General features: G+C 45.4%; 1 protein-coding gene across 10 annotated transcripts in view; it reads right to left on the bottom strand.

Annotated features, from left to right (window-relative positions):
- HMGA2 (high mobility group AT-hook 2) overlaps window positions 1–26725 on the bottom strand; it is a 184915-nt gene that overhangs the window by 134367 nt on the left and 23823 nt on the right. Inside the window, exons 4-5 of one of the 10 annotated variants that reach the window (XM_090042461.1) lie at window positions 1761–1964; window positions 449–614 (exon numbers count right to left, since the gene is read on the bottom strand). The exons of 8 other annotated variants lie outside the window; for them this stretch is intronic. In XM_090042461.1, coding sequence (XP_089898587.1) covers window positions 1806–1964 — 159 coding nt within the window. In that variant the 3' untranslated portion in view covers window positions 449–614; window positions 1761–1805. Of the gene's footprint in view, window positions 1–448; window positions 615–1760; window positions 1965–26725 lie in introns of those variants that run through there. One more of the 10 variants, XR_016441781.1, reaches the window with a different exon arrangement.

The raw sequence follows: 26725 nt of genomic DNA, 5'->3' as shown, positions 1-26725 counted from the left end.
GAAGACATTAATCAGGCAATATACACATTACAAAATGACCTTGGAACCACAAGCATTGTAAGGTGCATTATAAGGATATTATAATGCACCCATCAACTGTGCAGGCTTTATGATGTATGTGAAAAGCATAAGCAGTATCAAAATAGTTCAACAACCACTTTCAAAACTAGTCATTGGCATCAATTCTCATCACAATTAACAGAATAAAAAATCTGCTTTGGAGACAGGAATGAAAATGTCTCACACTGTTACTCACATAATCATTTCAGGTACAGCGACTGTGAAACTGACAGGGAACTAGCCTCCCACCTCATACCTAAAAATGGTAGTTTCTGCGCAAAGATGACAAACTTTTAAATATGCTTCAGACAGGATTTCAGTGAACCTCAAATGCAGTATGTGTATTAGAAAAGTATCTACTATCCCCCCATATGTAACTACTCACCATTACAAACTGACTTCTAGCTACCTGATAAAGGCAAAGAGGGATCATCTTCTCTTTGTTGTAGGCTGCAGAGTCATATTTCAGTGTTATTCTAGAAGGTTCATCCCATGTTGAATGATTTGCTGTGCTCATTTCTTATCCATAATTCCAGATGAAGGCTACATGGCCACTAGGTAGGAGTACACCAATAAAGATTTTAGGGCCGATACCAATGGCCAATTATTAATGAGCCATATCAGCTGATATCGATCTGATTGCTGATATGCAGCCTGCCAGCTTGGAGAACAGCATCCAGCTGATAAGTCTGTGGCAAGTGAAAGTGAAAAGCAGAGGAGGGGAGGGGGGGCAGATCAAGACAGTGCAGTTTTAAACACGGTCAGGCTGGGTGGCAGTGGCACTGGGGGTGGGGGCTATGGGGAAGAAGCCACCCCCTGCACCCCCTAGATGAGCCACTTACAGTTCTAGTCCCTTGCCCAGCCCCAGCCACACTCCCTCCCTCACTCCAGGAGCCTTGATCTGTCCCCCGCCCTTCCCCTACCCCTTCCTCTCCCAACAGACTTACCAGCCAGATGCTACTCTCCAAGCTGCTGGGCTGGCTGCTTGCATGCTACAGCTGCACGCAGCATTTATCAGCAACATTATCGACCACATCAGCCAAAAAAAGCCAATTGCTTATAATGTCAATTTTCCTTTTATCGGTGCTGATACAATATGGATTGATGTACTGGTGAACCTCTACCACTACAGTAACTTTCTGGGATCAAAAATGGCAATGGCCACTCTAAGAAGCTAACTGATTTGGCACAAGAAAGACAAAGAAAAAACAGTAGATAACAGTGGAAAGAGAAAAAATACAAGGACCTAGTAGTTATATATATACTACTTAGTGACAAAGGCAACAGCCATTTAAATTTGATTCCAAGAACCCTCTAAATTGACTATGCAACTCACATTTATTCTTATACAACCTAATACAGGTTTTCAAGCAGCTCTGGTGCCTTTTGAATTGGACTGACACTTTTAAGTGCTGAAATATGACAAAGTTTCAAATGGAGAAAGTATTGTCTATGCAAAACATTAAATTATAAATGATAATTAAAGAAATCTAGCTGGCACCTAAACAGGCCACTGATACTATGCAAATAGCTTGCACATAATAAAACCAAAAAGACATTAGCCATAAAAATATCGGTAGGCCCATTGTCCACCTCCACTTCATAATGTTTTGTACTTCACTTCAGTTAAAGTGCCGTAAGCACAAAGCTTAACACCCAGCCCCTCCCACAAACTTAGAAAAGGCGCGAAAACAGCTTACCCTTCTGACGTCAGGGGGAGCGGGGGGAGGAGAAGGGGGAAGTCTTTAAAAGTCTCGCTGAGTCCACACCACGGCAGAAGCCATTTTGGGACCCCGCAGATCAGTCCCTTCTGCCGCGGTCTGGCCAACCACGTCAGCGCTTCTCCGCCACCGATTCTCCCGGCGTACCCCTTCCTTGCGCACTGACCCGATTAGTGAACCGAACTGCGATCCGCGAGAGAAAGAGAGAGTCGTTAATTTGTTTTGTATAGAAAACGCATTTGATCAAGCTGCTGTACCTATGCACCTCGTTCATCGGTGTGTAAGTAAACAAATAAAAGTTTCTTGTTACACTTTACAACTCATGCCCTGTTCTGCAATCAGGAGGCTCCGTAATCTGCAAACAGAGGAAAAACCCCTCCCTCCCTTAAAGGCAAAACGAACCTTCTCCTCATTGTGCCTCAGGTCCTGACCCTGCAGGGCACAACACATAACAGTAAGAATAACCTCAGCACAAGACACTTCCTCAGCATAGGTGATTTGGGAACAAGCAACTGCTCCCAGGCAGTCGTGCTTCCAAGGAAATGCTCTGCACTTCCATTGTTATTACTTAAATACCATTTGTGAGAACTCCTTCTTCTGTTTCAAGAAATGCAAACAGAAAGTCCATCACACAACTCAGTGTGTGCAAGTCAATTAGCAGCCCATGACAGGGCAAAGAGAATGTAATTGTTAAAACTACAGGAAGCAAAGAGTCCCTTGTCCAAACTCTGAAATGCTAGAGAAAATCCAAACAAATCCTGTGGGGGAAATATCCAAGAAATAAAAACTTTTGGTGAGAAAAAAAGAGGTGAAGGAAATTTGGGAATTATTTAAGGCTGAGAACTAATCCCTACAACAGACACTTCAGATTTTGTCAGAAAAGGGAAAGGGACTTAATGAAATATATGATGAATACCTCTTAGGCACACAAATATGATAATATTACTGAGTTTCATAAAGCTGTTGATAACTAACCAGCTCAAATGATGAACAACTTAAGTGAAATATTTCACTTCAATTAGATTTAAGGCAGCATTAGGGCCTGAATCTGTTAGAGGTTGAATAGCAAGTGTGAAGAGATAAGCTATCATGCTGTCCTGGTCCTTTAAGGCAACTCCACAACTACACTACCCCATTCCAGGAAGTTTTCTGTATACACAGACCCAAGGAAAAAAAAGGCAACCACAGAGAGAGGAAGTGGTCCCAGGGTGGCAGTTTGTGGTTTGAGGTCAACCAAGGCTATTAACTCTACACAGGGCCTGCAACTCAGGCCTTCATATGTAGACAGGGGGAGACTCTTGCCTCTCTTAGCTAACCAGAGAATCAAAAGAAGCATAATCCCAAGACTGCTATGATTTGTGTGCCTTCCAAGTTAAGCATGCTAGGATAGGGGACAGGGGACTGTGCATGAATATGGAGCTGCTGCCAGATTCAGAGAGAACTTTTGTTAGTTTGGATTTGACTGCCAAATCCCTGAAGGATGTCTAGAACCCCTGAAGAAATGTCTGGGAAGAAAGAAGTCCCGGTGAGAAGACTGGTCTGTTTGTTCTGAACTGTATCTGAAGTCTTTCAGGTTGTTTGATTAGACTTGTCCATCGGATCATGAAGAACATCAGGAACTCCAGCAAGGCTGGCTATGAGGCAACAGCCCTGAGGAGGGGTCTGATTGTGCTTGTTTTGGATGTTCTTCTTGTTTGACAGTTCATTGGTTTGGAATTTGCCACCTCTCTGGAGAGTCTGGATGCCTCAGAGAAAGAAAGCTTGTTGAAGGGCATTCCAGTTATTGCAGGGTGATGGCAGGGGATATTTTTGCTTTTGGGGTTTTTTTGGTTTTTACAGGATTTCCTGGCCATAACCATCTCTCTCCACAGGGGAATGTTCTTTTGAAATGCAACAGCACAACATACACATTCTTAAAAATCACAGGCACACAATAGCCCCAATGCCATTTGGTTATTTTGAGCCCAATCCAACAGCTCCTGTTTATAGGATCTTAGGAAAGTAGGGCTGGATGAGACCTCAAGAGGTCATCTAGTCCAGCCCCCTGCTCAAGACAGGATGTGGATAGGACTTAAAAAGAAAAAAAAGAAAAAAAGATCTAAGTTCTATGTTTGGGGCTTTCTCTGCTTCAGTTTCTTCTTTTACAACACAGAATTAATGTTGTCACTACTCGTGACACTGAAGTGCTATATCAAAAAAACAACTGCACCAGAACTGCAGGGGCAATTCTGAGAAACACACACACACACACACACACACACACAAGTATATGTGTGTATGTGTATATCTGTTTATATGTGTATATATATATATGTATATTTCTCAGCCATAAAGCACTGGAGCTTTGTGGGGCTAGAGCCAAAGGAAACCCACACTACCATTACCTACATGTGGCTTGCCCTTACAACCTACAGTTTGGGGAATCTATGGCATTAGCCTTCCTTTGCTATCCATAGATCTCAGGTAATGACATATACCAGCTTACCCTCAGAATACTAGAGATCATCAATTCCAGATGTGAACTGAGAAGTTTATAAAACAATGTTATGAATTCAGAAACAAATTTTATCAAGGCCATCAACTGTAGTAAATCCATAGATTAGAATCTGCATCAATTAAACATCTGAGGGTGTATTATAACTCCTAGCTTACATGCAGCAATTCAGGAGGCAGCAGCTGGCATACTACAATTCAGCTGTTCCAAAAATTGAGAGGCTGCCTTCTGGAGGCATATATTTTCTAACTACATGCCAGAATTTGTAAAAATTCCAGGTAGTTATTTATGTTACAGTAGTGCCTAGAGCTCAAACTTAGATCAAGGCCCTTTTGTGCTAAGAAATGTAGAAACCTGCAGTTGGACACAGTATCTGGCTGAAGAACTTCTATGGCCAAGTATTAAATCGAGACAATCAGGAGGAGGGAAAACAGAGGCGAGGTGACATGCCCAAAGCCACACAGCCAACTAATGGCAGAGCTGAGAACAGGACCCAGGTCCCCTGAGTCCTGATAAGACTTCCTTATCCTATGCACAACACTGCCCATTCTTATTTTTCCTCATGTATAAAGTAGCCACTATGTGCTGCTTTTTTAAAAATGGAATACATACAGCCCAGACAGCAATATACCTACCTGCCAAACTCAGCTCTGCCACAGAGCCTCAACCCCAACTTGGAAAAACCACATCAGGGACTTCATCCATGCTAGAAAAATTAGTAACCTTTATCTCTCAACAACATCCAGCAATAGTATAGCCATGTGGATGAAAAGCTCTGGGCATCTTACAATTGCATCATGAATTAACGAAAGCACGTTTTCATAACAAACTGCTGAAAATACTCAATCCCTGTCTATACCAGCATTTGCAGCATTGCTCACACCAGTCCGGTTGCATCTTTAGTGGCATTCTCAGTAGAGAGGATAATTCAGCAAAACATGTTCCTACTGTTTCTTATGTTACAGACACCTATCTTCCAGGGATTGAACTGAAATTTATTCTTACAGATTGCAACAAAAGGTGACTTTTGTCAACAGTGATCTCAGCTAAATTCAAATCAGAGATACAGTTCAGGATACAAAGGACCAATATTCTTCTAGGAGTTACCTAGTCTCCTCTGATTATATTGCATTTTATTCTAAACAAGCCATCAACTAATATACCCTTGACCATATACAAATTATGGGAAAAGATACTTTACTATCTTGCAGAAACTAAGTAAATTCATGCTTTTCTGCAGACACCAGCTTCCCTAAAGGCAATCATTTTTTTAAATTTTACTTATGTTGCAATAGTGCCCAAAATGCGGTAGGTACTTCCCAAGTACATGGGAAGGATACAGCCCCAGATCTGAAAAGCTGTCATTTAAAGAGCTTCCAATTGCTTTTCGATGAGCAAGAGTGCAACGAGGCACTTCAGTGCTACACTGAAGGATCCATTTCTAACTCTACTCACAGCCACACTGAATGCTGATTCCAACTTTCTTCTGAGATTTCAATGGGTTAGACTTTTGGTGTTTAAAACTGCAGTGTCTTGAAACTCAGCACACCAGTTATCAGGATAAAACTTGTTTCTAACAAATAAACAGGCAGCTTTAAATGGCACTTCTCACAAATAAAGATGTCAAAAATTTATTTCTGGTAGGTTCATACGAGTCTTTTTTATTGCCTTCAGTTTAAATGCTACAAACTTATGGGAAATTTTAGAAAGTATTTAATCTGAGACAACTCTTCCAATACCACACATCATATTTTAATCTCCTTCTTCCACCTGAAAACCTATTTCTTAGGAGTTCATCTGCTCATTCTCTACCTAAAGTTATAATCTTTTGTTTGCAGCATCACAATAAATTGCTGTGGAAATTATGTTGTTCCAAAGAAGAATTAATAAAATTTTAAGTATGGAATAAACAGGTTGAGCAGATGAATCCTTAAAAAACAAAGAGCCTGTTTCCCTACAAATGGTCCCAGCAATAAAAATGTAAGGAAATAAAAATGCTCCCTACAGCCTGATGTATGGCTGTTCACAGAATAGGAATGGAAAATCATTCTTTATGATCACTGATTGGTCCAGGGCTAGTGTTTAGAAATATTTATTAGTTGTAAAAGAGCAGTCTGAATAAATGTTTCTAGCCTGGCAGGACACAGGATCTTATCATCACAATTATCCTTGTGCTTCTCTTGCCTTCTAAGGGTAAGCATATAGCTCCCCCTCCCAAAAAATTGTAGTGAACATAAGGCTATTATTTCCTACTCTCAGGAAAATAAGGTGTGCAGTGTAGTAGCTCTGAAGCACAAGATGGAAAGTTGAGAAATCAAGCTCACTATCTGGCAGCCAAAATAAACCAGTGGCTGTATTTGGTTCTTTTTCCTGTGCAAATAATACATTAGCTGCTACTGGTCAAAAGTGGCCATCAGACCTAAGAGACATGAACCTTCACCACCAAATCCTCTCAATGTTGTAGCAAAAGTGAAACTCCAAAAATAGGGTTACCATACATCTGGATTTTGCCAGACATTTCCTCTTTCTTGGTCCCCTGTCCTCGTGCCTGGGCAGGTTTTTAAAATGAAAGAAATGTCCGGGTTTTTTGCTCTTTCTCTGCTTTCCCAGGCTGGGTGCTTGGGGCTGGGAGCAGCGGGCAAGGTGATTGGCTGTCAGGAGTCATGTGCTTCCCGGAAGCCACTCCCAGGTAAAGAGACAGTGTGTGTGTATGTGTGTGCATCCATGTGTGTGCAACACGGGAGCTGCTTGGGCAGCCAGGCTGAGGGGGCAGGGGTATGCAGATCAGGAGCAAGGGGCATTGGCAGGGTGGGGGGAGGGGTCTGCAGGTCAGGAGTGCAGGGCACCGGCAGCACTGCAGGGCAGGTGGCTGTGGATTGGGAGTGAAGCAGGACTGGCAGAGCTGAGGGGGCAGGGGTTTAAGAGTGAGGGGCAGAGGCAGGGTACTGGTCTATCACTGCCCCCTCCCACACACTCATATGCCTCTTCCCTCCCTCCTACTCCGCCTCACAGGTGTCCTCTTTTTTGATACTGGAAATATGGTAACCCTAACAAAAACAACCACAAAGACTTTTGTCCCCTACAAAGGAAGCCAGAGAACATGGGTAACTGGCTGGTTCCCAGTGCCCCTACAGAACTAGAAGACTGTGTTGCCTAAGGAAATGAATGGTCCATGTCCGCTTTGTCTCTGCATACACTTGAGGAATCTGGGTGAAAATTGACAGCAGAAGAACAAGAGCAGTAAAAGGTTTCTTCTACTTGTTCCTACCATATACACTGATCTTTGCTCTCCACTCCTCCTATAACTTTTATTGCCCACCATATACCCTCTGAATTCTTCTGGAATCCTTTTTCTCTGAACACCTGGGGGCACTACTTAGCTGTTCTTGTGATAAACAAAGCCCTCTGTCCTACAAAAGCTGGTTTCCTATAGAAGTGAAGCACTTAGAAAGATTTATTTTACTTCCCTGTGCTTTGCATGTCACATGACAAACATAAGACGACACTTCTTGCCTTCTGCCTTTGCTGTTTTTGGAAAAAAGAGAATCAGATTCTCCACATAAGGGATAAGAGGTTTGTGGAATTTGCATTTCAGTTATTGGAAAAAGAAACACCAACTCCTTATTGGTTGCATCCACACATGCACTTTACTGCAGAGTAGACTTATTAGCTGTGGAGTAAAGTGTCACAGTCTACACATGTGACAGTACTAGGCTGCAGTAACCTAATTAATACTGCTGTAAGATATTACTGTGCCTTACCTAAGTGCATCTTACAGTGAAGTAATTAACTGTGATTAAACACACATGTAGACTCTGACCACAGGTGTAACTTCCACCCAGTCAGTCCCAGCCAGCAGGGGACCAGATTCCTGCCTGCCACCCAGCCACATAACTCCACACTTTCAGCACCCTTGTGCCCCAACCAGCCCCTCCACCACTCAATGGTGCCACCTGGAGATCAGGGCAGAGCAGGGCAAGAGCAGCCCTGGTGTAAACAACTCCACCCCAGCTCAAATTGTTGCTGTGCCAGGTGCATGTGTAGATGCTGTGCCAGGGAGTAGTTTACTCCATCTCAAGTTGCTCTGGAGTTTATTGCTTCAAATTAATTGCACATGTAGATACACCCAATAGGACCATGACAATGCAGGGATATTATTTAGCAAGACAACGGCATGTTCAAATTCATCAGACAGGCCATTGGTACCTCACTTTCCCTGCTCCTGAGCATGAGGGTACACTTAAGGCAGGGATAGGAACAGCTTTGCCTGTACATTTAATTAATACTTTTAACCAAGGCTACACTACAACAGTGTGTCTGTTAGGGTTCTGGACCAGTGCTTACTCTCCTTTACATTGTCTTACATCAGCTATAACTCCAGGGACGTCAATGGGCAGTTGGAAGTTACTCTATTCCTCTACTTGGCATGCTGCACTCTGGTCAATGTTCCCATCCACCAGGACCTAAACAACATCCCTCACCACTGCCTAGTCGTACAAGCCTTTCTGGATCTATGCACTTAACCTTCAACAACGTGACTTCAACCCTGATGAAGCTTAGAAAACCAAATGGAGTTCACAGGAAATCCCAAATAAACATCTTGCAATAGATCCAATGCAGAAGGTCCCTGGCTTTGATTTCATGTGATGCTCATGGGCAACTCTAAACCGCATCTGCACAAACCATGGGAGATGCGGATACCCGATGCACAATGGAAAATTAAAAACTGTCCAGTATACTCTGCTGTTCCTGATGCAATTGTCTGGCTCAGTCACCTATATGTAAAATAGTTGGTGTTCTGTATCTATATCAGCCTTATGAAAGAAGTGTCCCCAGAGGCATCTTTCCCAAAGATTTATCCCCCATGCCAAGAACCAAAAGCAAGGTGGCAGCACTGTGCCAGCTGGGGAAGTACACAGCATAGACATTCTAAAGTTATGTATATACAAACAATGTAATGCAGGTTAAACGGTAGAATGGCTTCATTGCACTTCAAGTCTTTTACTAAGGATAAAACTACTGCATAGTTTAGCTTCCAAAACTTACCAAGCATACACACAGGCAGCCACTGTGGACTGGCTGATACACTGTCCTGATTTACACCACACTGCATTTTTAGTTTGCCTATATCCTAAGACAGATGTTTTGGCTTTCTATATACAGAAGGACTTTAATTTAATTATGAGTTAGTTGCACCCATTAAATATACATACATAACTCTAATACAAAGCAGGCCCTCTGGACCCAATACTCTGCCCCTCTGTGCATTAAAAACATATATCCTCAATGCAAATACCCCACTATGATTCAATACTCGGCACATCCACACATGTAAGCACATACACTTGCAACAGCTCAAATAGAAGTGATGCAAATTTGAGTCGGGGCTTTTTGCCTCAGTGCACGTGCCTGGACATGCACTTTGATGTGGGGCAAATTGTACCACTTGGGGCAAAATAACTCTGCCTGGCTTCTCCCGGATCTGCAGCAGTACAAAAAGCTACCCTGTGAAGTAGCTCAGGGCTACTCGGTCTCAGGAGCTTCTGGGGCCTAGCCTATTTGGTACCTTGGGACACTATCCCTTGTGCCAGCTGGACTGCTGAAGCAGCCCTGAGAGTTCCCTGACCCTTTTACCCACTGCAGCAGTCTTGCAGTGGGGGCTGCTGCCTGGCTGTGACCTGCTGCACACCTGCTAGACCTGGATGGGGACTGCACGGTCAGTAGAGGCATCTGCCCCTCTGGGCCAGCTGACAGTAGGCTGTGGCTGCAAAGCTGGCCTTTGTGTGGCACTACTGCCATGTGTACCCCCTGCCCACCCATCTGGCCAGCTATCTCCCGGAAGATGTTCCCAGTATGATAGCCTGCTTTGAACTGTCAAAGCATGTCCTCCTGGCCCCAGTTGGCCAGGAAGTCAGCCACCTCCAGCTGGGTCTATTGTGCCAGCTCTGAGCAGGCTCCTCTGCCTAGGTGCTGCCACTTGCCTCCCTAGCAGGAATTCTGGTGCTCCCTATTGGAAAACTGAAAAATCCCTGATAAAAAAATCCCAAAGTCACTCTGTAAAATACCCAGAAACCCATGTTCCTACACAATTAAAACAAAAGACCACTATATATAGAGAGTGAGAGACTGAGAGACAGTGACCAGTTGGGCAATGTTTTATTAATATTTCTACAGTGCTAAAGAATTTGGAAGCCTACCAGTGTCTCTATCATCATAATAAAATGAATTCTAAATACCTATATGTTTTGCTGTATGCCTTTGGTTTTCTTACCATAGAGCAGTTAGAGCTCCCTGTGACCCCTTCACTAACCAGGATATAGGAACAGCTGCCCCTGCAGCCACAGCTCCTGCCAGCAGATGTCATTCTGTCTGGCAGCTGGGCATGCATGGTGTGTGCTGGGGAAATGTGGGTGGATGTGGGGGGCCATGGGGTGTGTGGGTAGGAATGGGTGCATTGTGGAGGGACTGTGCAGGGGGGCTGCTCAGGAGGAGTAGGTCCCCTGCCCCACACAGGGCACAGCCCCTCTGCACATCTCATAGACTGCCCTCCAGCAGGACCCACCACCTCCCCTGCAAGGCCCACATGCCCCACCCACGCTTGCTCCCCCAACCCCTGGATTGCTGCCCTGCCTGGCCCCATCCTCCACCGGCTCCTGCAGCCCCCACAAAGGCTGCCCCACCCAGGCCCAGCTTCCAGGTATTTCAAAAAAAAAAGCCTCATACTCACAGGCAATAGCAGGGGCTGTGGGGGTTCTGGTCGGCAGGGCATTGTGCAGCTCCAGCTGGGGCCACTGCGGCTATCACCCAGGCCCTTGCTGTCAGGGGGGTCTGCCATGAGGCCCTAATGCCCCTGATGGCAGCTGCTACTGCCAGTGAGTGCGTGTTGCAGGGGGGTGGGGGAGATGTTAATTGCTGGGATCCTGGGGCCAGGTAGGGCAGTGATCAGGGGGGTTGGGGGGCACGTGGGGGATAGGGACAGACAGGGCAGCCATCATGGGGCTCGGGGCCAGCAAGGGTCCCCCCTTGGTCCCCTCCCCCCTCCTCTAGCCCCCCCTCCCTGCATGAGCAGGCAGCGTGCTTCAGCACTGGGGCAAGGGTCAACCATAGAGACACTCTGGCTGACTACCAGAGTGTTTCTGTACCGACCCAGCCTCCAGTTGCCTCAGGCCTGCCCCACTTTTTTCCTCTGTGTTTTTTTCTGACCCCCGGATATAGGATCTAACATTTTTTCATCCCTGCATGTGCCTCTTGCAGCATCTCAAAGGGCTTTGAGATGCTGCAAGAGGCATTTGCATACTCGTCTGGATGCACCCACTGGGTGTCTAACTCAGTTTGCAAGCATATTACTGTGTAAATGAAGATTGACTTCAATCTGATTGAGTTTCACCAGTAGGGGGGAAAAATGGTACGAACTGAAGTCATGTTGGTTCTTTCAGTTCACTATACTTTTCACTTGGGAAATCAAACCCAAGTGGCCAGCTTGCTTAAATATGATATATGTCATTCTTTTACCACTAATGAATAAAGACCATTCACTTTTCACTTTTAATGAGGTACTGTATTTTACTAATACTGTAGGTCACTAATTTTAAAACCTTTCCAGCATTTCGTAGATAATGCTACAAAGGCAATTCTTTCTTAAAGAGTTAAAAAGGGCAATAACATTTCAGTTTGGAAAGCAGATGCTGAAACGCTCAGTCAGAGCTGTTCAAATCTTAACTTTTTTCCCCTCTGAACACATAACAGCACCAAACATTTTAAGTGGCGGTCTTGCCTTTGGAACCTATGTAGTATTCATGAAAACTTTGTTACATCCACAACAGAAGATTGCTTTTATTTTCATTAAATATATATACACACACACACAATAAATACAACCCAAAAGACATTAAATACCAAAAAAATACACTGAAATAACATTAAGAATCTAATATAAATCCACAAAATCCAGGAAATTCGGAGATAAAGAAAGACTTTCAGACTAGGGAAAACTTTCCAATATATTAGACTGGAGCATAATTTTACTTCCCCTTCACATGTTTGCTATCAAGTCATTCCAGACACAAAGGGATAAACTCTTCTCAGAGGTAAACCCACTGACTTTAACAGTATTACACCCAGGATGACTTTGGCCCTACAGAGCTAGGTCTTAATACTTTCTCTATTTCTGATAATTACCAAAGGTATTTGAGTTTAAACAGTAACTTCCTCCCTTGTAGCTCATTTTCCCTATCCATCACAGATTACCATAAAAATGAATTCGAGAGATTGCTGTAATTTCCATGATTACAGATTATGATGTCAATCAATGCCTTTGCTGAAGGACCCAGCAGAAAGACAACCATCATGTGAGGCAGAGAACCTACATTAAAGTGTAAATATATTTGAGAACAGCAAAAATGCCTTTGAACCTCGCTGGCCACATACACATTTTCACCATTATCCAGTTTCTTCTAGTGCAAAATGCCCTTTTTGGAGTTATTCAAAGTTGTTTGTATATTTGTACAAATACCCAGAAAAAAACAAATTCAGCCCTTTTATAAGTGACATGCTGGCCTAATTTAGGGTAAGATAGGATTTACATGACACATTGTAGTTCAGATTCTGCACTTCACGTTTCAGGGAGCAAAAAAGAAACTGTATGAGATCCAGCACACGAGCTGTATGTGCCAACCCCTGTGCTTGTGGACAACACACCTCAGAGAACCCCAGTTACAGGAAATTAACTTCTCTTTTTCCTTCCAGTGTTTGCCCACACGCACACTGCACTGTGGATGACTTAAAGCAGTACCTGAAGGTGCTTCCTGAAAGTAGGACTGTTTCAATCACAGAACTGGAAGGCTTCTTTGCCAAATAAAGCAACCATTCTAAAAGGCTCTGTGATAGAGCAGTGCTTGGTTAAGGTTTGTATGAAAATCCAGATGACTGCTATGCAGATGCTGAGAATGGAATCTCTCAAAGGGAAGCTGCCAAAGTCACCTGGGCTCCAATGGAATGGGATCTGATTAAAATTGGTGGCTCCACTGTACTAACTTTGTGGCATGTCATGACACAGACCAAGATCCAATTAGCCTTGTAATAGAAACTGTTGTGCCTTTTGATCTCTTGGCTATGGAAATGAATAGCTGAGATTTCCAGAAAGGCTTGGTCCTGTGAAAGACAAGGATCTCCCCACAACCAGTGTAGGTAGAGCTGCTTCAGTTCTTGAAGGGTGAGACTTGGGTTAAAAAAACAAACAGGTAGATCTACTAATCAAGGTGAAATTCCGTGACAATGCTGATATATACTTAACAGAGTGATCCTGTCAAGGTAAAACATAGCAATGGGGAAATCTACCATCAGTGCCCAGACCTCACCCACACTTCTTGCCGAAGTGATGGATCATTGAAGCCATCTTCATGGCCAGATGGGGTAGTAAGCAGGTGACCACTGGTTCAAATGGCGGGCTCATCAGGACACCAACAACCAGGTCTCCAAGACACCAAATTTTGACCACAGGGAATATTTCAGTAAAGCCCTTAAGAAACTTCAACGCTGCCGGTTGGATGAAAATAGATGGGTGGTGAGTGGTCTAAGATAGCAGCTACATGCACTTGGACTGGGCTGAGGGACAGGTAACAACATCTCACTTTTAGTAATCTTAAAATAGCTGGAAAGGAAGCCTAGCAGGGAGAATTATTCTGCACAGCATTTGAGTAAAAACCCAGCCCCTTCACCAGTTTAGTGAGACAAAGATGAGTTCTCTTTTGCTGCAGAATGTCCAGATGTCTAAATGTCTGAGAGGAAGGGGCTGGTCTCCGGTTGGCTCTAGTATGATAAGGAGCTATGTATGCCAAGTGAAGCTGTCCATTCAGGTTTTCTGAAGATCAGGGATGTGCATTGTGGTATGCTGTGCACCGATATAAGTGCACCAATACATATACTGAGTAACAAATGTTCCAGATCCAGTGGCTGACCACTTACTTGTATTAAGGGAGTGTCTGTCTTTCCAAGGAACAGAGGGATTGTAAACATGCTTGCATCCTTTTAAAGCGTAGCTGGACTTACAAGATAGCATGGATAGGGAAAATGTGATTGTGTTGTCAGATTAGCTTCAATTTAGACAACGAGACACCACAAGGACTGGAACTAGTCTTGAGGAATGCAGGTTCCAGCTGACTGGCCCCTCTAAATTCCAGTCCTTGAAGTGAGAATCAAGGTGACTTCTGGATGTTCACCACAGGGCCCAATTTGCTAAACAAGATTCTTTGTATCTCCTGGATGGAGCTGCTCTTCAGTTGCCAATTCCCATGATGTTGTTCCTTCTTGGGTGGAACATCACTATCCTATGGGGCTTGGTGAACACTTTTTGAGCTATTAAGAGTTCATTCAGGAGGACCTTGTATTGGCAATGATCCTGGACTGCCATAAATCAAAGGTATTTTCTATGAAAAAGGTGTTCTGACAGTCAACAGAAAAGCAATCCCCTCTTTTCAGGGATGAAATTATAATGGCTAGCATAACCTGCAGATAAAGAAGGTGAGCCTTCTGAAGTCTAAATTGACATGCCATACTCCTTTTCTCTTTGGAACCAGGTTTAACCACTGTAGAAGCTTTCTCCTTTGCTGTAGAGGAACTTCTTTTATGGCACCCAAAGACAGGAGGGAGAAAATTTCCTGTCAGAGCAAAATATCATGAGAAAAGTCCCTGAAAAGGGACAGGGGAGAGGGATAAGGAGCAAGCACTGTGCTGAACTGTATGGCATAAGCAGACGTGGAGGTATTTAAGACCCAATCACCTGTAGTAAGGTGTTGACGCAACAGTGTTGGAAACAGGCTAAGCAATCTCCAATCTCCAAAGAGAAAAAGTTGGAAGGAGAAAGGGGGAAGATGAAAGTAGATTCTTCAGGGAGTGAAATAAGCGGTACTCCAGACTTCCAACATTTATGTCCAAAAGGGTTCCATAGTCATGGTAGGGTGAAAATGCACATATATATTTGACCTACAGTCCCCCTTAGATTAGGAAAAAAGATAAGAAGACCTCAGCTAGTGCTGCCAACAGACCTGAAACCAAGGACTGTTCTCTGACTGGAACAAGAGCTGAAGCTGATGAATCCAGTATTAGTATCAACTGAGTCAAAAAGAACCACAGGGATCCCAGTTCAGACTGGTTGGTGAGGTTGCTGGGCACAGTAAAACAAGGCAGTATTAACTGGTGAACAGGAAAGAGTGGCAAGAAACCACTGAGATGCCCTGTCTTAGTGAAGTAGCTGTTGCCAGTTGCCTTGGTGCCACAGCAATATAAAATCAGCAACACAACAGGTAGTTGCTGAAGGAAAGGGTACAAAGTTCACTGAATGCTTGTCCTGATATTCCCTAAGCACCAAAGAGATGGACCTCCTGGAACCAGGTGTTGGTGCCAGGATTCTTCTGAGCTTCATAGGCATATGAATGGAGCCATGAAATCTCAGAGACAGAGAAGCAAGAAGAGGGCATATCCTTGAGGAACTGCAGGATGAATTCCCCCACTTGAACCCTCTTAAGTGCACTTAGACACAGCTGAGTTTATTAGACAAGGACAGTCTTCTTGAAAGGAAACTCACACATCTGCAGTCTGAGGATGACTGTAGCAGGCTGGCTGGCTAAAAGGGCTCCCAGGGAAGGGAGCCAGAATCAGTCAGTGGGAGAGAGTTAAGGGAGACAGAATTCATTCATAGATGTTAGGGCCTGGAAGGGACCTCTCAAAATCATCAGGTCCAGCCCCCTCTGTGCTTAGGCAGGAAAAAGGGGAGTGTCCAGACATTTCTTGAAGATATCCAGAGTAGGTGATTGCACCACTGCTGGAGGAGTCTATTCCAGACCCTTGACACTCGAGTTATAAAGATGTTTTTCCTTATGTCAGCCATAAAGCAGTCTTCTAGCAATTTATGCGTGTTAGTCCAAGTCTTCCCTTGGGGAGCCCTGGTCAACAGACATTCTCCCAGTCCCTTATGCACCCCTTATATACTTATAGGCTGCCACCAAGTCCCTTCTAAGTCTTCTCTTCTCCAGGCTGAACAGACCCATGTCTCTCAGCCTCTCATCACATGGCTTGCTGTCCATACCTCTACTTGGACACATACGTGTAGCTTCGCTTTGGAGCCTCTCAAGCCTCTCCACATCCTTCCTCAAGTGTGGTGCCCAGAACTGGATGCAGTACTTCAGCTGAGGCCTCACCAAACCAAGTAAAGCAGGGGGATGACATCCTTAGTCTCGTTTTAGATGCATTGACAGATGCATGCTAGTGTTTTGTTTGCTTTGCTGGCTATGGCCTCGCACTGGTGGCTCATATTGATTCTATGGTCTATCAAGATCCTCAGGTCTCTTTTGGTTGTGGTGCTAGTAAGTGTAGCATTGCCAAGCTTGTAAGCATGTTGTGGACTGTTTCTCCCCAGCTGGAGCACCTTATACTTCCTGGTGTTGAACATCATCAAGTTTTGATCTGCCCACCTTGTGAGCCTGTCCAGGTCAGCCTGTATCCCCAGCCTACCCTCCAGTGTGATCACACTCCCCCATAATTTGGTGTCATCTGTGAACTTTGCCAGTCCACTTTTAACTCCAAACTCCAAATCGTTAATGAATATTTTAAAAAGCACTGGTCCGAGTACTGAATCCAGATGGACACCACTGGTCACCAAGTGCCATGTAGACTCAGTTCCATCTGTTCTTACTCTCTGAGTCCTGCCTTTGAGCCAGTTTCCTAGCCACTGGACTGTTGGGTTATTGAGAATGCAGTTCCCCAATGAGCACATTGTGGGAGACCAAGTCAAAGGCTTTTTTAAGATCAAAGTATATGACGTCAACCTTGTCTCCCTTATCTAAGTGGCATACTACCTGATCATAGAAGGAAATGAGTTTGGTCAGGCATGACCTGCCTGCAACAAAGCCATGTTGGCTCTCTATTAGAATGTTGCCTTCCATTAGCCTATTGCTAATGTGTTCTTTGATACTTTTTCCAGGATTTTTCCAGGGATTGAGGTCAAACAGATTGGCCTGTAATTCCCTGGATCCTCCTTCCTTCCAGTGTTTAGATAGGCAGCACATTGGCCCTCTTCCAGTCTTCTTGAACCTCTCCTGAGCACCATGAGTTCTCAAATAGTATTCCTATGGGTCGTGCAATGGTGTCAGCCAATTCTTTCAGCACTTTTGGATGCTGTTCATCTGGTCCTGCTGACTTGTAGATATCCAGCCTCTCTAGATGTTCCTTCACAAAAAGACAGAGAGAGAGAGAGAGAGAGGGGGGGGGGGGAGAGTGTGTGTGTCAGGGTCCTGCGAAGAACAGAGACAAAGAACTGCAAGAAATAGAGACAGACACAGGGAGAGAAGGTTGCCTGGCAGTGGATAGCTAGCTGCCATACCAGGTCAGGGGCTCTCAAGTTCTGACAAGAGACCCAGAGCTGCAAGATCAGAAGCAGCAGTACCACATATTGGGAACTGAGATTGAGTCAATCTGGGAAGCAAGCCTGCAGTGCAGGGAGACATAGGCACCTTCCCAGAAGCTACAGAGGACTCTGGTCTATAAGCGTGCCCTGTTTGGACTATGCTAAGTTGTATGTATTGAGGACTGACTTGTAGTTAAGATGTTTCCTATGAGGCAGCAGGCCCAGGAAATAAAGGACTGTGTATAGTTGAAGGACTGCCTGAGCTAACTACAGGTTCGGGATTCCCTGAACCTGCTACACTGGCCCAATAGACAGTGCTGAAGGTTCAGGTAGATGCACTATGCAATGTGCATATAGACAAGAACGCAAAGGAGAATTACAGTCTGCCAGTTTTAACACTGATTAGTCCTTTTAGCCCCACAATGGCTACAAAAAATTAATCAGCAGCAGCAGTCGAAGATGACTGTCTTATCTATGGGTCCAGTGATGGCTGCCAAGGCCAATCCAGGATCGACAGGTTCTAATGCAACTTGGGAACATGAGGGGTGGGCAGCTCTAGATTCTTGATTCTGTCCATAACATGCTGTTTCTGCCGCTCTCACTTTTCCATCTCCTGTTGTCATTGTGAAATTGCAGAGTACAGAGATCCTTGCAGCAGACTCTTCCTCTATTTGGGTCGGTTCCGGACAATAGCCTCACATGAGTTGACATTGATGTTGCATTTTTTCAAGTTGGCCTTAAGGATGTACATGAAGCACTTTCTCTTCTTTCCTCTTGAAGGTACACCTTGACTGAGCTGGGAGAATAAAACTTGCTTTGGGAGACTGGAGTCAGACATACAGATGACATGTCTGGCCCAACAAAGTTGATGTTGGATCATCGTTGCTTTGATACTCATGGTGTTTGCTTGCAAGAGGATGCTAACATTGGTGAAACTGTCTTCCCACTGGATACAAAGGATCTTCCACAGGCAATGTTGATGGTGCATCTCCAGCAACTTCAGACATCTCCTATACATTGTCCACATCTCAGCTCTGTATAGTAAAGTAGGGATCATGACTGCTTGATAAACCATGAGCTTGGTTTCAAATTTGACGTTGCGATCTTCGGACACCCATTTCATCAGGCATTCAAAGGCTGCACCTGCATATTTGAGGCAATGTTGGATTTCTTTGTTGTCATCCTTCTGCAAGTGATGGCTTCCAAGGTATGGGAAATACTCAACATTGTCCAGTCTCACCATAAATCTCAATTACTGGAGATGAGGACTGCCCATTAAGAACTTGTAGATGTAGGACCTTAGTCTTCTGAATGTTAAGTGTCAGTCCCATTTTCTTGTATGTCTTGGTAAAGACATCAACAATTGCTTCTGAGTGAGCACACGCTACCATCAGCATGCTGGAGCTCAGCTATTGAAGTTGGGGTGGTCTTGGTTTTGGCTTGGAGCTGGTTGAGATTAAACAGCTTACTATCCATTTGGTAGTTTAACTCCACTCCAACTGGAAGTTTGTTGGTGGTCAGATGTAACGTTATGGTATGGAATACTGAAAAGAGTGCTAGATAAATGATGCAGCATTGCTTAACTCCAGCTTTAACCTCAAAAGGATCCATGATATATCTGTTACTGAGAATCCTCGCTTACATACCATCTGCCACCAGAAGACATATTATATTTATTGATTAGAATTATCAGCTACCCCCGGCAAAAAAAGCTGATAACTGATGTTAACGTTCCTTTCTTTCTGTGCTGATTTGATATGGCACCAATATATCAGTGCACCTCTAAGAACAATCCCCATTTATTGGCCTAGGTGCTGCCACATCACCTGATCTTGGTAACTGCATCCATGTAATGGACATTTGCACATACACATGCAGAACACTCCAGAAGGATATCTCTCTCTCTCTTTCACACACACACACACACACACACACACACACACACACACACACACACACACACAGAGCACTTCAGAAGGAATTTTACTTTCAGAAAACCCTGGCTCACATGAGAAGTATTGCTGCTAAATTAGACTCCTCAGAGGTACAATGTATTTCTCAAATGCGCTAATACAATTCTGTGGCAGAGACTGATACTTTTTAAATGTTTGTACGCACCTGGTACAATAAAGCCCTGCTTCAAGACTGGGACTCTTAGGCACCTTAGTGCCTTAGTGCTCGAAGTATGGGGAAGAAGCAGCTCGAAGTATGGGGAAGAAGCAGGAGGAACTCGCCCTCCTCCTAGCTGTCACCAGCCCTGACATAGTAGGGATCACAGAAACGTGGTGGGACTCATCGCATGACTGGGCGGTGAGTGTCAAGGGCTATAGGCTATACAGGAAGGACAGGATAGGAAGGAAAGGTGGAGGAGTAGCACTCTACATCAAGGAGGAATATACTTCCTCGTTAATTAGCAAGGGGGTAGAGGGGGGGCACTCTGAGGTGCTCTGGGTTAGAGTAAAAGGCAGTCCAGGGGAGAGAGACTTAACGGTGGGAGTCTACTATAGACCTCCCAACCAGGGAGAAGAGCTCGACCAGGAATTCTTAGGTCAGCTTACAGAGGCAGTGAGGGCTAAGGATGTGGTCATCATGGGGGACCTGAACTTCCCAGACATCTGCTGGGAGGAGCAGTCAGCCAAGTCTGATCGCTCACGTCGGTTCTTAGCCAGAGTGCAGGACCTCCATCTAACCCAGGAGGTGCACAGTCCCACCAGGGGAGACGCCTTGTTGGACCTGGTGCTGGCCACGGGTGATGACCTGGTGAGGGGGCTGCGGGTGATGGGCCACCTGGGAGACAGCGATCATCGCTTGCTGGAATTCACCATCCAGCGTAAGGTGGCAAAGGGCTGCAGCAAGGCAACAGCCCTAGACTTTAGGAGGGCTGACTTCAACAAGCTAAGGAGGATCGTTGGGGAAGCGCTGAGCACCCAGAGGGGAAGGGAATCGGATGTCGAAGGTGAGTGGTTGCTCCTTAAGGAGACGATCCTCCATGCCCAAAGGGAGGTAATCCCAACAAGGGTCAAAGGGAGCAGGAGGGCACATAAACCCCCATGGCTCACTAAGAGCATCCGGGAATGTCTCCTTGCTAAAAGGGAGGCATATACCCAATGGAGAGATGGGGTCATCGCCAAGAAGGACTATGTTACAGTCGCCCGAGGATGTAGGGGGGCAGTCAGGAGGGCCAAGGCAGAGTTGGAGATAGGACTAGCTTCCCGGATTAAGGACAATAAGAAGTCCTTCTTCAAATACATAGGGGGTAAAAAGAGGGTCCCGGGTAATGTGGGGCCCCTGCAGGACACGATGGGCAACTTAGTCATCACGCCAGATGACAAAGCTAACATATTTAACGATTTCTTTGCCTCTGTCTTCCTAAGTAGGGACCAGTTCAGCCACCTCCCTGCTGGGCCCCCCTCGGGCCCCGAGAGAGACACGCCTGGGCCAAGGGTTAGCGAGGAGTTAGTTAGGGTACTTCTGGAGAGGCTGGACGTGTTCAAGTCCGCTGGTCCGGACGATCTTCACCCTAGGGTTCTACAGGAACTGGCCGAGGTCATTGCGGGACCCCTGGCGCGGCTCTATGAGCACTCGTGGTGCTCTGGCGAGGTGCCGGAGGACTGGAAGAGGGCCAATGTGGTCCCTATCTTCAAAAAGGGAAAAAAAGAGGACCCGGGAAATTACAGGCCAGTTAGTCTGACCTCAATCCCGGGTAAGCTCTTTGAAAAAATTATCCTGGCACACATCCAGGAGGGCCCTGCGGGGGAATGCATGCTCAGGGGCAACCAACATGGGTTCATCAGTGGCAGGTCTTGTCAGACCAACCTGGTGGCCTTTTACGATCAGGTCACCAAATCATTAGACGCAGGGGTTGCTGTGGATGTAGTCTTTTTGGACTTCCGGAAGGCTTTCGACACTGTCTCTCACCCTGTCCTCATCAAAAAGCTGGGAGACTGTGGTGTCGATGCCCACACGGTCAAATGGGTCGCCAACTGGTTGGAGGGCCGCACCCAGAGGGTGGTAGTGGATGGGTTCTTCTCGACCTGGAAGGATGTGGGCAGTGGGGTTCCGCAGGGCTCGGTCCTCGGGCCCGCACTGTTCAACATCTTCATCAGTGACTTGGATGAGGGGGTAGAAAGCACCCTGTTCAAGTTTGCTGATGACACTAAGATGTGGGGGGATGTGGGCGCACTAGAAGGGTGCAATAGGCTACAAGCTGACCTTGACAGGTTGCAACGGTGGGCGGATGAGAATAGGATGGGGTTTAACACTGATAAGTGCAAGGTGTTGCACATGGGGAGGAAGAACCGGCACCACACTTACAGGTTGGGGAACTCCCCTCTTGCCAGCACGGAGACGGAAAAGGATCTTGGAGTCGTCATTGACTCCACGATGAACATGGGCCGGCAGTGTGGGGAGGCAGTCAAGAAGGCCAATCGTACCCTGTCATGCATCCACAGATGCATCTCGAGCAGGTCCAGGGAGGTGATCCTCCCCCTCTATGCGGCACTGGTCAGGCCGCAGCTGGAGTACTGCGTCCAGTTCTGGGCGCCACACTTCAAGAGGGACGTGGACAATATGGAAAGAGTTCAGAGGAGGGCCACTCGTATGATCAGGGGTCAGCAGGGCAGGCCTTATGAGGAGAGGCTACGGGACCTGAACCTGTTTAGCCTCCACAAGAGAAGGTTAAGGGGGGACCTTGTGACCTGCTACAAACTGGTCAGGGGGGATCAGCAGGTATTGGGGGAGTCCCTGTTCCCCCGTGCGCTGCCAGGAGTGACCAGGAATAACGGTCACAAACTGGCGGAGGGTAAGTTTAGATTAGATATTAGGAGGCGCTACTTCACAGTCAGGGCGGCTAGGGCCTGGAACCAGCTTCCAGGGGAAGTGGTGCAGGCTCCTAGCCTGGGGATTTTTAAGAGGAAGTTAGATGAGCACCTTGCCGGGGTCATCTGACCCCGGTGCTCTTTCCTGCTAAGGCAGGGGGTCGGACTAGATGATCTACCTAGGTCCCTTCCGACTCTAGCTACTATGAAACTATGAAACTAGTAATATCAATAATAAATACAGACCAGTACTTGGCCAGGGCAAGGGCACCAGCAACTCTTTGTCCTTTCCTTCCATGTCTTGCAATCCAACAAGCCTGCTAAAGATGCATTTCCTACATTCTAGGAAAAAGGGACTGCAACTGTGCTTCACTATTGTGCAAGAAAACACTCGCATCAGAGCAATAGGGCACAATCTTGCCCACAGTGGGTTAAGAGGAGGGGAAAAAACCCAGAGTCCCACGTCCCAATTATTTGATCTAATACTGCTTCCAGTATTAGACACACAGCACTGCAAGAGTATTTAGACTTATACAGCATGCTAGAGGTGCACCAATACATCAGTCCAATATTGGATCGGCACCTATATAAAGAAAATTGACTGTATCAGAAATTGGACCAATACGGCCAATAATTTGGCTGATAAATGCCTGTGCATGTGCACAGCCACAACACAGCATGCAGGCAGGAAGGAGCACAGCCCAGCAGCTGGCATGTCCATTGTGGTGGAAGGGGAGGAGGGAGGGAAGGGGTGTGAGCAGATCAATGCCCCACACAGTGAGGGAGTAGGGGCAGACACTGCCCAGCTGGGGTGGGGCGGAGTGTGGAACAGAGACAGACCTCATCCAGGGGCGTGGGAGGGGTGGCTCCTGTCGCTGCCTGCACCTCAGGAGGGCACAGGGGCAGGGGAGGGGGTGCCCCCAGTTTGGCATAGGGCAGAAAGGAGCAGGCAGGCTGCAGCTGTGGACTGGAGCCAGGCTCTTCTTGGCAGAGACTGGGCTCGGGGCAGGCAGCAGCGCTGGGAGGGGGGCTACAGGGGCGTTGCAGCCACCCTAAATTTCACCATAGTCCCCCCATAACCTCCCCTCCCAGTGCCACCGCTGCCCGCCCCGAGCCCAGCCCCTGCTGGGAAGAGCCCAGCACAGCTGTGGCTCGAGCCCACAGCTTGCCCGCCCCACCCCGATCCATGGGCACATGCCCCTACATGCAGCAGCAGGAGCATGCAGCAGCAGGAGCTGCTCCCACCCGCACCCTGAGAAGCCGCAGCTCTGTCCTGCACCCTGCCCCACCCCAACTGGGCAGCATCTGCCCCTGTCCCACTCCTTCCCTCCCTCACCACAGGGGGCAACCCCTCACATGCCCCTTCCTTTCCACCACAACAGACTTACCATCTGCATGTAGCTGTATTGGAAATCAAATTAGCATTGGCCAAGATGCCTCCTTAAAAATTGGCTATCGGTCCTCTGAAAGGTTACCTGAAATTTCTCATACTTAGTTTCAGACCAAATATAATTTTCTTGGATAGGTTCCAAATACATCCATTTAGACATGTTTTAATTAAAAGTCTTTTTTCAGTTTTCCAAATGCCTTATTATTACTCAGATTACTCAAAACAAAAACTCTTTTAAAATTTGTACCTGTGATATTTTTGTAGCCCTGAATGAGTGAAGTGAGAAAACTAAATTCTCAAATGTAGAGCAGAAAGTGAACAATGGGAAACTGAGGCAGAATGTGGATATGATTCCTTCATACCCTGCAGCTTGTTAAGTTTTACACTTATGCAACTAGAGGTACAATTGTGTGAATTCTGTGAATGTGAGATAAGGTGCAATGCTAAAAAAAGAATCAGACCCTGAGCTACTTAGGGTATGTTTTGTATTAAAACATTTTTGTACAAACCAGAAAATCTTAATAATAAAAAAGCTAACAAACAGAGCACTTTAAATAATCTAGACAGACATCTCCTTTTGCATTCCTACAGTTCCACTAAAATCCATAATACTTTATGTGTGCAAACAATGCAGGACTGGGCCTGTAACTGCTAAGGCAAATCAACATAAAGATATCAGAGTTAAGACTGCCTTGGGACACTAAAGAGTGAAGTTGTTTGCTTTGAAATAACAGAAGCGTTACATGTACTGATGATTTACATATACTTTTCTCTCATAATTATTTAGATCATGATAGCCATGAGTTATCCTAAATCTTTATCCTCACTGTTTTATCAACAGAAGTTTATTATTCTTTATCATGGACTTTATAAGATAGTGCCACTCAGTTAGCCACTACTGGACAGGCCATCGGGAGATTCCCTGTAGAAGAAATTGTTACTGCTTAAAGCCAGAACTATTCTTAAAAGTATAATTTTGAAACATGTTTTGTTATGAAATGCAAATCAAAATAAATGTTTCTTTGCTGGTAAATATGTAATGGCTCTTGCTTTTATCTACAACTGATCTAGTTCTTAAACAGATCACAGTCATAAACTTCTCCCCCAAGACAGCATGTAAATTCAGTCCTCTCCAGAAAAAAAACTAAAGTAGTCAATGGTACTATATAAGCCAAACTGCAAGAAGACCTATTATTTATACAGCACCATAGGAATTTTACAGACAAATAAAATAGGTCTGAAATCTTGGCTTCTCTGAAGGCAGTGGGAGTTTTGCTACTGAACTGACTTCAGGGGAGCTAATATTTCACCTAAAATCCTTGCCCTAAAGAGATTCTGGCCCAAAGAATTATGCATCTCAAATGAGCTCTGTACTGGAATCTATCCAAGCAACCTTCCTATGCCACATGTGCCCTCAAATGAAGTCTACACTACATGAGATAGCAAAATAATTAAAATTCCTTTCAAACCTGGGTTTTTCTATAGCACTCTGCTAACACAGTTGCTTAGTTTCAAACTTCTAAATCTACTTCATTTAAATGAAAAAGAAAAATTTGGATTTTTAAAGTAGTAATGCTATTTACCTGGAGCATGCATAGAAACACAGAAATTAAGGGCTGGAAGGAACCTTGAAAGATCATCAAGTCTAACCCCCCTGCTCTGGACAGGAATACTGCTGAGATAAAATGATCCCAGCAAGGTGTCTGTCCAGTCTCTTCTTGAAGACTTCCAAGGTTGGGGACTGCACCACCTCCTTGGGAAGTCTATTCCAGATTCCAAGCACCCTTACCATAAAGAAGTTCTTCCTTATCTCCAACCAGAAACCAACTTCTAACTGTTTATAGCCATTGCTCTTTGTCCTCGCCTGGGGTGCCCTAGTCAACAGTTTCTCTCTCAGCTCCCAATATTCACCCCTTAAATACGTATAGATGGCCACCAAGTCCCCCCTCAGTCTTCTCTTCCCCAGGCTGAACAGTCCTAGATCCCTTAGTCTTTCCTCATAAGTTTTGTCCTCCGGGCCCTTAATCATTGTTGTGGCCCTTCTCTGGACCTTTTCAGGATTTTCCACATCTTTTTTGAAGTGCGGCATCCAGAACTGGACACAGTACTCCAGCTGGGGGTCTCATCAACACTAAGTAGAGAGGAAGTATCACTTCCCTAGCTCTGCTTCTGATATGTCAGCTAATGCACCCCAGTATGCTATTAGCTGTTGACCACAGTCTCAAGCGTTCATCTTGTGAGATTAACCATAACCCTGAGGTCCCTTTCATTCATCGTGCTGGCCAAGACATCTCCTCCTAACCTATATTCATGTCGCTGGTTACTTCTTCCCAGATGAAGCACTCTGCATTTATCCTTATTGAACTGAATCTGGTTTCACCCTGCCCACCTTTCCAGCTTGTCCAGATCCACTTGGATCTGCATCCTATTCCCTAGTGTGGCTGCTTTTCCCCATAACTTAGTAATGTCTGCAAACTTGGCCAGCATGTTTTCATCCTCATCTAAATTGTTGATAAAGATGTTGAACAGCACGAGGCCAAAAACCAAACCCTGCGGGACACCACTAGCCACTTCCCACCAAGACAATACAGGCCCATCCACTAATGCTCTCTGGGTTTAACTCCTTAGCCAGTTCCCAAACGGTCTGACCAATCCTTTAATCTAACTGGCAACAACAAAAAACCTGATATATAAAAATCTATACAAGTCTAACAAATCCTTTATTTATGTGGTAAGATCTAGGTACCTGCCTCCCTCTGACCACAACTTCATTACATAATTATTCACTGAACTTACAGAGAGAATCAAATACCATTACCTGTTATATGCTTGAAATATGCTCAG

The sequence above is a fragment of the Crocodylus siamensis genome, chromosome 4 (assembly GCF_052110815.1).
Source record: "Crocodylus siamensis isolate JL-2025a chromosome 4, ASM5211081v1, whole genome shotgun sequence".
Classification (NCBI taxonomy): domain Eukaryota; kingdom Metazoa; phylum Chordata; order Crocodylia; family Crocodylidae; genus Crocodylus; species Crocodylus siamensis.
Note: the sequence above shows the minus strand (reverse complement) of the source record. Positions and strands in the feature narration are given on the sequence as shown.